Below are 13,511 nucleotides of genomic sequence, written 5' to 3' on the forward strand. Positions count from 1 at the left end.
AACACTCAGCAAAGATGAGAAAGAATGACTCTAAGGAAAGGACGCACCAGCCGTGGCAATCAAAGGAAGTTAAAGGGAGTATCAAATTGAAAGAAAAAGTGTACAATTCCATGAAGGTGAGTGGCAGGTCAGAAGATTGGACAGAATATGAAAAACAGCAAAGAATGACTAAAAGATTAATAAGGAAGGTGTTATGATCCTAGCTGATGTTACCACTGAACAAGTCAGATTCCAGGATGGAACCGACTTGATGGATCCTGACTTTTATTTTTTGTTTAGAAACGTGGAGGGCGGCTACTGAACAGAGTCACAGGAGTCAGCTGATGAACTTATAACAAAAGAATAAAACACTTATTAAACAAGATTAACTATATTAGCATACTCTTTCACCTACACCTATACCATTACAGATATATTCAAATTCATAAGGATAGCACGACTTACAAAAGCTTGTATCCTAATTTTCACAATAAGTACAGTCCATGTAAACCAATAGATGACCTGTGGTCAGACACCCCACACTCTGAAACCAAGTGAAAGATGCCACCCCAGACAGAGGCTATGGATCTCCCATCAACATCCCCTGGACACTTGTCACAGCGTGAACCAACTGGTCTCACTGAACTCCGTCTTTCACATGAGGGTTCCCAATCTCCACTCTCGAAAACTTCTTCCAAATGACGCTTTCTTTTGGGCACCTTCCACAAGGGCCCACTTCCAGGATTTTGAACTCTCCTTCTAATGTTCTTCTCCTCTGGATCACCAGGTACATTCAAGCTTTGCCTTTCATGCACTCTCTCTCAGATACTCATCCGTGCCAACCGAACACCACTGCTTCACATGCCCATAATAAAGAGTCAGCAACCTTTGGCTCTCTCCTCGGATCTTTGGCTTCTCGCAAGCCTATTTTGCTTTAAGTCTGCATCCTGCAGCTTTCTCTCTTTAAATTTGGCGCCTTCCTCTGCTCCTCACTCTTAACTTCACTTAACAGAACCTTTTCCAGATTCCTGTTCTTTTACTTTGACTAGGAGGTCTTCTTGGGACCCCCTTTCTTCGGCTCTTTGGGGAAATCTGCTTCCTGCAGCTCCCTCCTGTCCAGCTTCTCCTAGTTCCTGTTTTGAACTGCACTAAAAATCTGCTGTTCTGTTTCTCCCTGTGTCTGTGGACCCCCTGTTGCTAAGCAACAGCCCAGTTTTTCTACTTCAAGAATCATAAAACCTCATTAGAATGCAGGTATACAAACAAACCCACAAACTTGCAGGTAACATTCTTTAAAGCAAAACCAGACCCAGGTTTCACCCCTTTAACCCACAAATAAAACATTTAACTTAATTAAACTTAAAGCTAAAACTTAAAGCTATTGCTTATTTCTAACACCGACAAATACAAATACAACTTACTTAAACTATCTTTAGTTCCTAACAAAATAGAAATTAGAGTATGAGAGAAAGCTAGCTAGAAACATAAAAACAGGTAGTAAGAGTTTCTACAGGTATTTAAAAAGGAAAAGTGTAAGTAAAGTGAGTGTTGGTCCTCTAGCGTGAGAATGGGGAATTAATAATGGAAAATAAGGAAACGGCGGGTGAATTGAACATGTATTTTGCATGTCTTCACTGTAGAGGATACAAATAACATCCTTGAAATAATTGTGACTCAAGATTAATTAACAAGGGGGTGAAAGGTTATCAGGGGTAGGTAGGAATGTGGGGTTGAAGTTCCAATCAGATCAGCCATGATCTTATTGAATGGCGGTGCAGACTCGAGGCCGAGTGCATTGCAATCACCAGGGAAAGGGGACTGAGAAAATTATTAGAACCAAAAGCTGACAAATCCCCAGGTCCTGATGGACTTCATCCTAGGGTCTTAAAAGAAGTGGCTGCTGAGAAAGTAGATGCATTGGTTTTAATTTTCCAAAACTCTCTCGGTTATAGAAAGGTCCCATCAGATTGGAAAATAGTGACTGTATCTACTCTATTCAAGAAAGGAGGAAGACAGAAAGCAGGAAACTGCAGGCCATTTAGTTTAACATCTATAGTAGGCTGGAATTTATTATTATAGCGGGGCATTTAGAAAATCTCAATGCAATCAGGCAGAGTCAACATCGTTTTGTGAAAGGGAAATGGTGTTTGATTAATTTACTAGAGTTTTTTGAGGAAGGAACAAGCAATGTGGATAAAGGGGAACCTGTGGATGTGCTGTACTTAGATTTCCAGAAGGCATTTGACAAGGTGTCACATCAAAGGTTACTACACAAAATAAGAGCTCATGGTGTAGGGGGTAACATATTAGCATGGACAGACGTTTGGTTAGCTAACAAGAAATAGAGAATAGGCATAAGTAGGTCGGTCATTTCTGGGTTGGTAAGGTATAATAAGTGGAGTGCCACAAGCAAAAGCGCTGGGGCCTCAACTATTTACAAACTATATCAATGATTTAGATGAAGGGACCAAATGTATAGTTAAATTTTCTGATGACACAAAGATAGGTAGAAAAGTAATTTATCAAGACGAGGTACAGAGTCTGCAAAGGGATATAGATAGTTAAGTGACTGGGCAAAATCTGGCAGATGGCGTATAATGTGGAATAATGTGAATGTGTCCACTTTGGCAGGAAGAATAGAAAAGCAGCATATTATCTAAATGGAGAGAGATTAGAGAACCCTGAGGTACAGAGGGATCTGGGTGTCATGGTACATGAATCACAAAAAGTTAGTATGCAGGTGCAGCAAGTGATTAGGAAGGCAAGTGGAATGTTGTCATTTACTGCAAGGGGAATGGAATATAAAAGTAGAGATGCTTTGCTACAGTTATACAGGGAATTGGTGAGACCACATCTGGAGTACTGTGCACAGTTCTGGTCTCCTTATTTAAGAAAGGATATAACTGCATTAGAAGCAATTCAGACAAGGTTCACTCAACTGATGCTTGCATTGGAAGCAGTTCAGAGAAGGTTCACGAGGTTATTTCCTGGGGTGAAGGGGTTATCTTCTGAGGAAAGGTTGGACAAGTTGGGCCTGTATCCGTTGGAGTTTAGAAGAATTAGAGGTGATCTGAGTGAAACATATAAGATCCTGAGGGGGTTGACAGGGTGGATGCTGAAAGGATGTCTCCCCTTGCGGGACTGACTGGAGCTAGGGGACACAGTTTAAAAATAAGGAGTCTCCCATTTAAGACGGAGAGGAGAAGAATTTTTTTGAGTCTGTGGAACTTTTCCTCAGAGAGTGCTAGAGGCAGTGTCATCTCAGAGAGCGCTAGAGGCAGTGTCATCTCAGAGAGCGCTAGAGGCAGTGTCATCTCAGAGAGCGCTAGAGGCAGTGTCATCTCAGAGAGCGCTAGAGGCAGTGTCATCTCAGAGAGTGCTAGAGGCAGTGTCATCTCAGAGAGCGCTAGAGGCAGTGTCATCTCAGAGAGTGCTAGAGGCAGTGTCATCTCAGAGAGCGCTAGAGGCAGTGTCATCTCAGAGAGTGCTAGAGACAGTGTCATCTCAGAGAGCGCTAGAGGCAGTGTCATCTCAGAGAGCGCTAGAGGCAGTGTCATCTCAGAGAGTGCTAGAGGCAGTGTCATCTCAGAGAGCGCTAGAGGCAGTGTCATCTCAGAAAGTGCTAGAGACAGTGTCATCTCAGAGAGTGCTAGAGACAGTGTCATCTCAGAGAGCGCTAGAGGCAGTGTCATTGAATATTTTTAAGACAGAAGTAGATTCTTGACTAACAAGGGAATCAAAGAGTATTGGGGATAGACAGGGTAGTGGCATTGAGGCCACTATCAGATCAGCCATGATCTTACTGAATAGTGGAGCAGACTCAAGGAGCTGAATGGCCTACTCCTGCTCCTAATTTATATAGAAGTCAATGGTTATTCAAAGAGATTCAGGATATGCACAGTCACAGATGTTGACAGGTGATGGGAATTTACCCCCAGAAAAGTCACTAAATAAAAATATATTGATATGGGTAATGATATAAATTATTTACCCAATCCTTTGTATAGGGTTAATTTAAAATGTGGTTTAATTACCCATGCTGTAATTGTGCGGGTGGTTCATAATTTGCTTACGGATGACGTGGATTTTTTATTAGGAAATGACTTGGCTTGGTATACAGTATTGGTACACAATATTGGTGTACAGTATTGGTACACAGTATTGGTACACAGTATTGGTATACAGTATTGGTACACAGTATTGGTATACAGTATTGGTACACAATATTGGTGTACAGTATTGGTACACAGTATTGGTGTACAGTATTGGTACACAGTATTGGTACACAGTATTGGTATACAGTATTGGTGTACAGTATTGGTACACAGTATTGGTACACAGTATTGGTACACAGTATTGGTACACAGTATTGGTATACAGTATTGGTACACAGTATTGGTACACAGTATTGGTACACAGTATTGGTGTACAGTATTGGTACACAGTATTGGTACACAGTATTGGTACACAGTATTGGTACACAGTATTGGTACACAGTATTGGTGTACAGTATTGGTACACAGTATTGGTGTACAGTATTGGTACACAGTATTGGTACACAGTATTGGTACACAGTATTGGTGTACAGTACTGGTGTACAGTATTGGTACACAGTATTGGTGTACAGTATTGGTGTACAGTATTGGTACACAGTATTGGTGTACAGTATTGGTACACAGTATTGGTACACAGTATTGGTGTACAGTATTGGTACACAGTATTGGTATACAGTATTGGTGTACAGTATTGGTACACAGTATTGGTTACGGAAACGCCCCTTGAGGCCATTGAAACTGAATTTGTACAAGAAAAGCCAAGTGACTTATAATAATCCATGACTTTTTGTAACCCTGCTGTGAAAATTACTATTTCAACTAAAGATGTGTCTAAAGCATCAGAAACTCAGATTACTAATTTTAAAGGACATTAGAGCATCAGGTTGAAAAGAAAGAGCTAACGCTAAGATCCTGCATCAGCCCAATATGTACCTTTGGAATCTCAGAAATGAACCATTGCACATTACAACCCCTTAATTATCCTTCTGGATCTCTCTCTGTCCATTGTTCTTACAGCACAATCCCATAGACCTATAGCTCCACTGTATATAACTGTGTGACTGCATTCATTTGCTGAAGCAGAGATGCAGGACTCAACATGAGATGAAAGGAAATCTGGCTCCAGATGCTCTATTCTATACCCTTTCCCTCCTCATTATTTCCTATCTATCTTATTCTTTCGCGTAAACTGAAACTAAGGAATCCCTCAGTCTCCCCTTCCTTCTACAACCTAGAGCTTTTAAAACTATTACTTTGTGACTTAGCTCATTGGCTCTCCGATTCTTTCTAATACCGGTGGTGTCCTGCACTGTGAAACAGAAGATCACATCCTACGCTGTTTCACTTTATATTACATAGCTCTGTTATCTGTTTAGCAAAAACATTTCAAAGTCTCCCGCTTTTGTGTGTGCTGATTCCCCGTCTGTTTTCAAAGGGTGTAAGGGACTCAGAGAGTGAAGGAACCACAATACCATATAAAAGGACTGGTGCTGTAACATGGTCCTGAATGAACAGGTGCATCACTCACAGACATGGCTCAGGCACTACATCGCACTGGGAGACAATGGTCAGTTACAGAGTGCCAACCGACAAAGTGGTAAATTGCCCAGTCTTTGAATATTTTTAAGGCAGAGCTAGATAGATACTTGATTAACAAGGGGGTGAAAGGTTATCGGGGGTAGGTAGGAATGTGGGGTTGAGGTTACAATCAGATCAGCCATAATCTTATTGAATGGCGGAGCAGGCTCGAGGGGCCGAATGGCCTACTCCTGCTCCTATTTTGTATGTTCATATGTCCTGTTCACAAAGAGCAGGGCAAATTCAAAGCAGCCAATTACTGCTCCATCAGACTCCTCTTAATTATTAGAAAAATGAAGAAAGGAGTTGCTGACAATCAGCACTGACTCATTAATAACCTGCTCGGTTTGGGTTCTGCCAGGGCCCACTCAGCTCTCATTACAGCCTTGACCCAAACATGGACAAAAAAACCTGAATTCCAGAGCTCAGGTGAGAGTGACTATCGTTAACATAAAGGCAGCATTTGACAGGGTGTGGCTTCAAAAAGCTTTGACAAAATTGATATTAATGGGAACCAGGGGACAATCTCTCCACTGGCTGGAGCAACAACTGTTGTTACTACAACAAAAACAAAAAATGCTGGAAAAACTCAGCAGGTCTGACAGCATCTGTGGAGACAAAGAGAGTTAACGTTTCGGGTCCGTGTGACTCTTCTTCAAAGCCATACGGACTCGAAACGTTAACTCTGCCTTTCTCTCCACAGATGCCGTCAGACCCGCTGAGTTTTTCCAGCATTTTTTGTTTTTGTTTCAGATTTCCAGCATCCGCAGTATTTTGCCTTTATCTAACTGTTGTTACTGGCTTTCTTCATGTAAAATCACCACTCACACACACAGGGTTGGTAAACGATAATGTAGATTCTTTTATTTGAAGAGTAGTACTGATGTATACAAATTACAGGAAAGCTTAGCTAACATGTCTAACCTCGAGGTTCAACACAGACAATGGCCTGCTGGTTACACATTTACATCCTGTTCCTTCACTGACGACATGTTTACACACTTGGCATATTCTTTTAAAGCAATATCACAATATCCTTAAAGTGATATCACAGCAATAACCAGCACAAAGGAAGATAAAAATGCTACAAATACTCAGGAGGCCTGGCAGCATCTTTGAGCTAAAAACAGAGTTAATCTTTAAGGTCGATGACCATGTGCATTAGAACAAAAGAAGATGGGTGTGTTTGCTGGAAGTTAATCATCGCAGTCCCAGGATAGTGCAGCAAGAGTTCCTCAGGACAATGTCTGAAGAAGTGTTTCCTCTGAACTGTGCGGGTCTGCACTCAGGCAGCAATCTAGAACATACTGCACAGGGCACAGAGGCCATGCAAAACTAGCAATCCCTTTAAAATGTATGAGTGCAACAATCACTAAAGGGCCATACAGTGCAATAACAGGCCACAAACAGCAAAGAGAAATTAGAAGGCATATTGGTCCTGGGCCCAACCACCTTCAGCGGTTTCACACTCCATTATAAGATCATAAGAAACCAGAGCAGGAGTAGGCCATTCGGCCCATCAAGCCTGCACTGCCATTTGATAAGATCATGGCTGAATAGATTGTGACCCTAACTTCACTTTCCTGCCTGCCCCACCCCCATAACCCTTTATTTCCTTGTAGATCAAAAATCTGTCTAGCCCAGCCCCTAGTGTAAATTCAATGACATTGCCTCCACTGTTCTCTGTGGAAGAGAATTCCAAAGACTAATGAAGAAATTCCTCAGCATCTGCATCACAAATGGGAGACCCTTATTTTTAAACTATACCTCTAGCTCTAGATTCCCCCACGAGGGGAAAAATCCTCCCAGCATCCATCCTGTCAAGCCCGGTCAGAACCTTATATATTTGCATGAGATCGCATCTCAATCTTCTAAACTCCAATGAGTACAGGACCAACCTGCTCAACCTTTCCTCATAAGACAATCCCTTCATCCCAGGAAATTGCGAGTGAACCTTCTCTGAACTGCTTACAAAGCAAATATATCCCTCCTTAGGGAAGGAGTCCAAAACTGTACACAGTATTCCAGGCGCTGTCTCACCAATGCCCTGTGTAGCTGTAGCAAGGTTTCCCTACTTTCATAATCCATCTCCTGGCAATAAATGCCAACATTACATTTTCCTTATTAACTACTAGCTGTGTCTGCATGCTAACTTGCTGTGACTCATGTACGATGGCACTCAGATCCCTCTGTACTGCAGCATTCTGCAGTCTCTCTCCATTTAACTAATGTTCTGCTTTTCTATTCTTCCTGCCAAAGTGGACAACCTCACATTTCCCACATTATACTTCATCTGCCAATTTTTTGCCCACTCACTTAACCTATCTCTGTCCCTTTGCAGACCACTTGTATCCTCCTCAAAACTTGTCTTATGATTACAAGAGCAGATCAGAGGCTAGGAATCCTGCGGCGAGTAACTCATCTCCTGACTCCCCAAAGCCTGTACACCATCTACAAGGCACAAGTCAGGATGGAATACTCTCCACTTGCCTGGATGAGTGCAGCTCCCACAACACTCAAGAAGCTCGACACCATCCAGGATAAAGCTGGCCACTTGACTGGCACCCCATCCACCATCTTAAACATTCACTCGCTTCACCACTGTTGTACAGTGGCAGCAGTCTGTACCATCTACAAGATGTACTGCAGCAACTCACCAAGCCTCCTTCGACAGAATCTTCCAAATCTACGACCCCTACCACCTAGAAGGACAAGGGCAGCAGTTGCCTGGGAATACCAGAAGCTCCAAGTTCCCCTCCAAGCCACACACCATTCTGACTTGGAAGTATATAATCGATCCTCCATCTTAACTCAGTCAAAATCTTGGGTCTCCCTCCCTACAGCACTGTAAGAAGGTAAGAACATAAGAAATAGGAGCAAGAGCAGACCATATGGCAACCCGAGTCTGCTCCACCATTCAATACAATCATGAGTGATCTTCTGCCTTGACTCCTTTTCCTTGCCTGCTCCCCAGATCCCTTGATTCCCTAAGAGACAATAATCTGTCTATCTCAGTTTTAAACATATTCAATGATGGAGCATCCATAACCCTCTGGGGTAGAGAATTCCAAAGATTCACAACCCTTTGAGTGAAGAAATTTCTCTTCATCTAGTTGGAGCTTTTCCACACATACAGCAGCGATCCAAGAAGGCAGCTCACCACCACCTTCTCAATGGCAATTAGGGATGGACAATAAATGCTGACCTAGCTAGCAACTCTCACATTTAACAACTGAATAAAAAAGGTTACAGAGCATTAGAAAGATCAGTTACAGATCCCAAGAACATCACCAGAAAAGGTATGTGAGGTGCATTTCCCATCAGTTCTCTGTCTGGGATTGATCTATTTATCTCTACAAATTACAGAACCTGTTCTCAATGGGTTTCAATCGATTTAAGTAGGGTTTCAGGTAAAGTCCTGTGATGCTGATGTGAGATGGATATTGTAAGGGTTCACCCTGTTTGTATTTTGGGCAGATCCCATAATCATGGGTTTTACTCACTGGTTGCCGGAGTGAAGGAAGCATTTCGAGCGGGTCCCTGTGTAATGGTGGGAGGTGGCGGTGGCATCGGTGGGGGGGTTGATCGGGACTGGGCTCTAACATCAGCTGGTGAATCTGGCATTGTTCCAAGTTTTATTCCAGCACTCCTGTGGGAATAAGAACATGGCACACTGAAAGCTGTTCTCATTAATCATTTACAGAATCCTCTAATACACCAACATGTAGGGGAAGCGGTAGAGAGCTGCAGACTAGTTAACACAGTTGCTCAGGGAGGAGGGGCAGGAAGGGAAGGAGGGAAAGAATTCGAAGCTGCAGAAAGCACACACCAAAATAATCAAGTCCAAGAAATGCCACTTTCTCCACAGACACTGTACACACTACCCAGACAGGGATTACTCCCCACAGGCACTGTACACACTGCCCAGACAGGGACCACTCTCCACAGACACTGTACACACTGCCCAGACAGGGACTACTCCCCACAGACACTGTACACACTGCCCAGACAGGGATTACTCCCCACAGACACTGTACACACTACCCAGTCAGGGATTACTCCCCACAGACACTGTACACACTGCCCAGTCAAGGACTACTCCCCACAGACACTGTACACACTGCTCAGACAGGGACGACACCCCACAGACACTGTACACACTGCCCAGACATGGATCACTCCCCACAGACACTGTACTCACTGCCCAGTCAGGGATTACACCCCGCAGAGACTGTACACACTGCCCAGACAGGAATCACTCCCCACAGACACTGTACACACTGCCCAGTCAGGGATTACTCCCCACAGACACTGTACACACTGCCCACACAGGGACTATTCCCCACAGACACTGTACACACTGCCCAGTCAGGGATTACTCTCCACAGACACTGTACACACTGCCCAGTCAGGGATCACTCCACACAGACACTGTACACACTGCCCAGACAAGGATCACTCCCCACAGACACTGTACACACTGCCCAGACAGGGATCACTCCCCACAGACACTGTATACACTGCCCAGTCAGGGATTACTCCCCACAGACACTGTACACAATGCCCAGACAGGGATTACTCCCCACAGACACTGTACACACTGCCCAGACAGGGATCACTCCACACAGAGACGGTACACACTGCCCAGTCAGGGATTACTCCCCACAGACACTGTACACACTGCCCAGTCAGAGATTACTCCCCACAGACACGGTACACACTGCCCAGACAGGATTACTTCCCACAGACACTGTACACACTGCCCAGACAGGGATTACTCCCCACAGACACTGTACACACTGCCCAGACAGGGATTACTCCACACAGACACTGTACACACTGCCCAGTCAGGGATTACTCCACACAGGCACTGTACACACTGCCCAGTCAGGGACTATCCCCTCAGGCATTGTACACACAGTCCAGTCAGGGACTATCCCCTCAGGCACTGTACACACTGCCCAGACAGGATTACTCCCCACAGACACTGTACACACTGCCAGACAGGGATTACTCCCCACAGACACTGTACACACTGCCCAATCAGGGACTATCCCCATAGACACTGTACACACTGCCCAGACAGGGATTACTCCACACAGACACTGTACACACTGCCAGTCAGGGATTACTCCCCACAGACACTGTACACACTGCCCAGTCAGGGATCACTCCCCACAGACACTGTACACACTGCCCAGTCAGGGACTATCCCCATAGACACTGTACACACTGCCCAGACAGGGATTACGCCCCACAGACACTGTACACACTGCCCAGACAGGGATTACTCCACACAGAGACTGTACACACTGCCCAGACAGGGATTACTCCCCACAGACACTGTACACACTGCCCAGACAGGGATTACTCCACACAGAGACTGTACACACTGCCCAGACAGGGATTACTCCCCACAGACACTGTACACACTGCCCAGTCAGGGATTACTCCCCACAGATACTGTACACACTGCCCAGTCAGGGACTATCCCCTCAGGCACTGTACACACTGCCCAGACAGGGATTACTCCACACAGACACTGTACACACTGCCCAGACAGGGATTACTCCCCACAGACACTGTACACACTGCCCAGTCAGGGACTATCCCCTCAGGCACTGTACATACTGCCCAGTCAGGGACTATCCCCTCAGGCACTGTACACACTGCCCAGACAGGGACTATCCCCTCAGGCACTGTACACACTGCCCAGTCAGGGACTATCCCCTCAGGCATTGTACACACTGTCCAGTCAGGGACTATCCCCACAGACACTGTACACACTGCCCAGACAGGGATTACTCCCCACAGACACTGTACACACTGCCCAGACAGGATTACTCCCCACAGACACTGTACACACTGCCCAGTCAGGGATCACTCCCCACAGACACTGTACACACTGCCCAGACAGGGATTACTCCCCACAGACACTGTACACACTGCCCAGACAGGGATCACTCCACACAGAGACGGTACACACTGCCCAGTCAGGGATTACTCCCCACAGACACTGTACACACTGCCCAGTCAGGGATTACTCCCCACAGACACTGTACACACTGCCCAGACAGGGATTACTCCCCACAGACACTGTACACACTGCCCAGACAGGGATCACTCCCCACAGACACTGTACACACTGCCCAGACAGGGATCACTCCCCACAGACACTGTACACACTGCCCAGTCAGGGATTACTCCCCACAGACACTGTACACACTGCCCAGTCAGGGATTACTCCCCACAGACACTGTACACACTGCCCAGACAGGGACTATCCCCACAGACACTGTACACACTGCCCAGTCAGGGATTACTCCCCACAGACACTGTACACACTGCCCAGTCAGGGATCACTCCCCACAGACACTGTACACACTGCCCAGTCAGGGATTACTCCCCACAGACACTGTACACACTGCCCAGACAGGGATTACTCCCCACAGACACTGTACACACTGCCCAGACAGGGATCACTCCCCACAGACACGGTACACACTGCCCAGTCAGGGATCACTCCCCACAGACACTGTACACACTGCCCAGTCAGGGACTATCCCCACAGACACTGTACACACTGCCCAGTCAGGGACTATCCCCATAGACACTGTACACACTGCCCAGACAGGGATTACTCCACCCAGACACTGTACACACTGCCAGTCAGGGATTACTCCCCACAGACACTGTACACACTGCCCAGACAGGGATTACTCCCCACAGACACTGTACACACTGCCCAGACAGGGATTACTCCACACAGACACTGTACACACTGCCCAGACAGGGATCACTCCCCACAGACACTGCACACACTGCCCAGTCAGGGATTACTCCCCACAGACACTGTACACACTGCCCAGTCAGGGATTACTCCCCACAGAGACTGTACACACTGCCCAGTCAGGGACTATCCCCTCAGGCACTGTACACACTGCCCAGACAGGGATTACTCCACACAGACACTGTACACACTACCCAGTCAGGGATTACTCCCCACAGACACTGTACACACTGCTCAGACAGGGACGACACCCCACTGATACTGTACTCACTGCCCAGTCAGGGACTATCCCCATAGACACTGTACACACTGCCCAGACAGGGATCACTCCACACAGACACTGCACACACTGCCCAGACAGGGATCACTCCCCACAGACACTGTACACACTGCCCAGACAGGGATTACTCCCCACAGACACTGTACACACTGCCCAGACAGGGATCACTCCACACAGACACTGTACACACTGCCCAGTCAGGGATTACTCCCTACAGACACTGTACACACTGCCCAGACAGGGATCACTCCCCACAGACACTGTACACACTGCCCAGTCAGGGATTACTCCCCACAGACACTGTACACACTGCCCAGACAGGGGTCACTCCCCACAGACACTGTACACACTGCCCAGTCAGGGATTACTCCCCACAGACACGGTACACACTGCCCAGTCAGGGACTATCCCCTCAGGCACTGTACACACTGCCCAGTCAGGGACTATCCCCTCAGGCACTGTACACACTGCCCAGTCAGGGACTATCCCCACAGACACTGTACACACTACCCAGTCAGGGACTATCCCCATAGACACTGTACACACTGCCCAGACAGGGATTACTCCAGACACTGTACACACTGCCAGTCAGGGATTACTCCCCACAGACACTGTACACACTGCCCAGTCAGGGACTATCCCCTCAGGCACTGTACACACTGCCCAGACAGGGATTACTCCCCACAGACACTGTACACACTGCCCAGTCAGGGACTATCCCCTCAGGCACTGTACACACTGCCCAGACAGGGATTACTCCCCACAGACACTGTACACACTGCCCAGTCAGGGACTATCCCCTCAGGCACTGTACACACTGCCCAGACAG

General features: G+C 46.4%; 1 protein-coding gene across 6 annotated transcripts in view; it reads right to left on the reverse strand.

Moving 5' to 3' along the window:
• Window positions 1-13,511, reverse strand: part of LOC144682263 (protein CBFA2T3-like) — a 182,684-nt gene that overhangs the window by 66,141 nt on the left and 103,032 nt on the right. For 3 of the 6 annotated variants that reach the window (XM_078544715.1, XM_078544716.1, XM_078544714.1), the window contains exon 2: window positions 9,116-9,258. The exons of the other annotated variants lie outside the window; for them this stretch is intronic. In XM_078544715.1, coding sequence (XP_078400841.1) covers window positions 9,116-9,236 — 121 coding nt within the window. In that variant the 5' untranslated portion in view covers window positions 9,237-9,258. The remainder of the gene's footprint in view (window positions 1-9,115; window positions 9,259-13,511) is intronic. 6 annotated transcript variants of the gene reach the window in all.

The sequence above is a fragment of the Cetorhinus maximus genome, chromosome 6, assembly GCF_964194155.1.
Source record: "Cetorhinus maximus chromosome 6, sCetMax3.hap1.1, whole genome shotgun sequence".
Taxonomy (NCBI): Eukaryota; Metazoa; Chordata; class Chondrichthyes; order Lamniformes; family Cetorhinidae; genus Cetorhinus; species Cetorhinus maximus.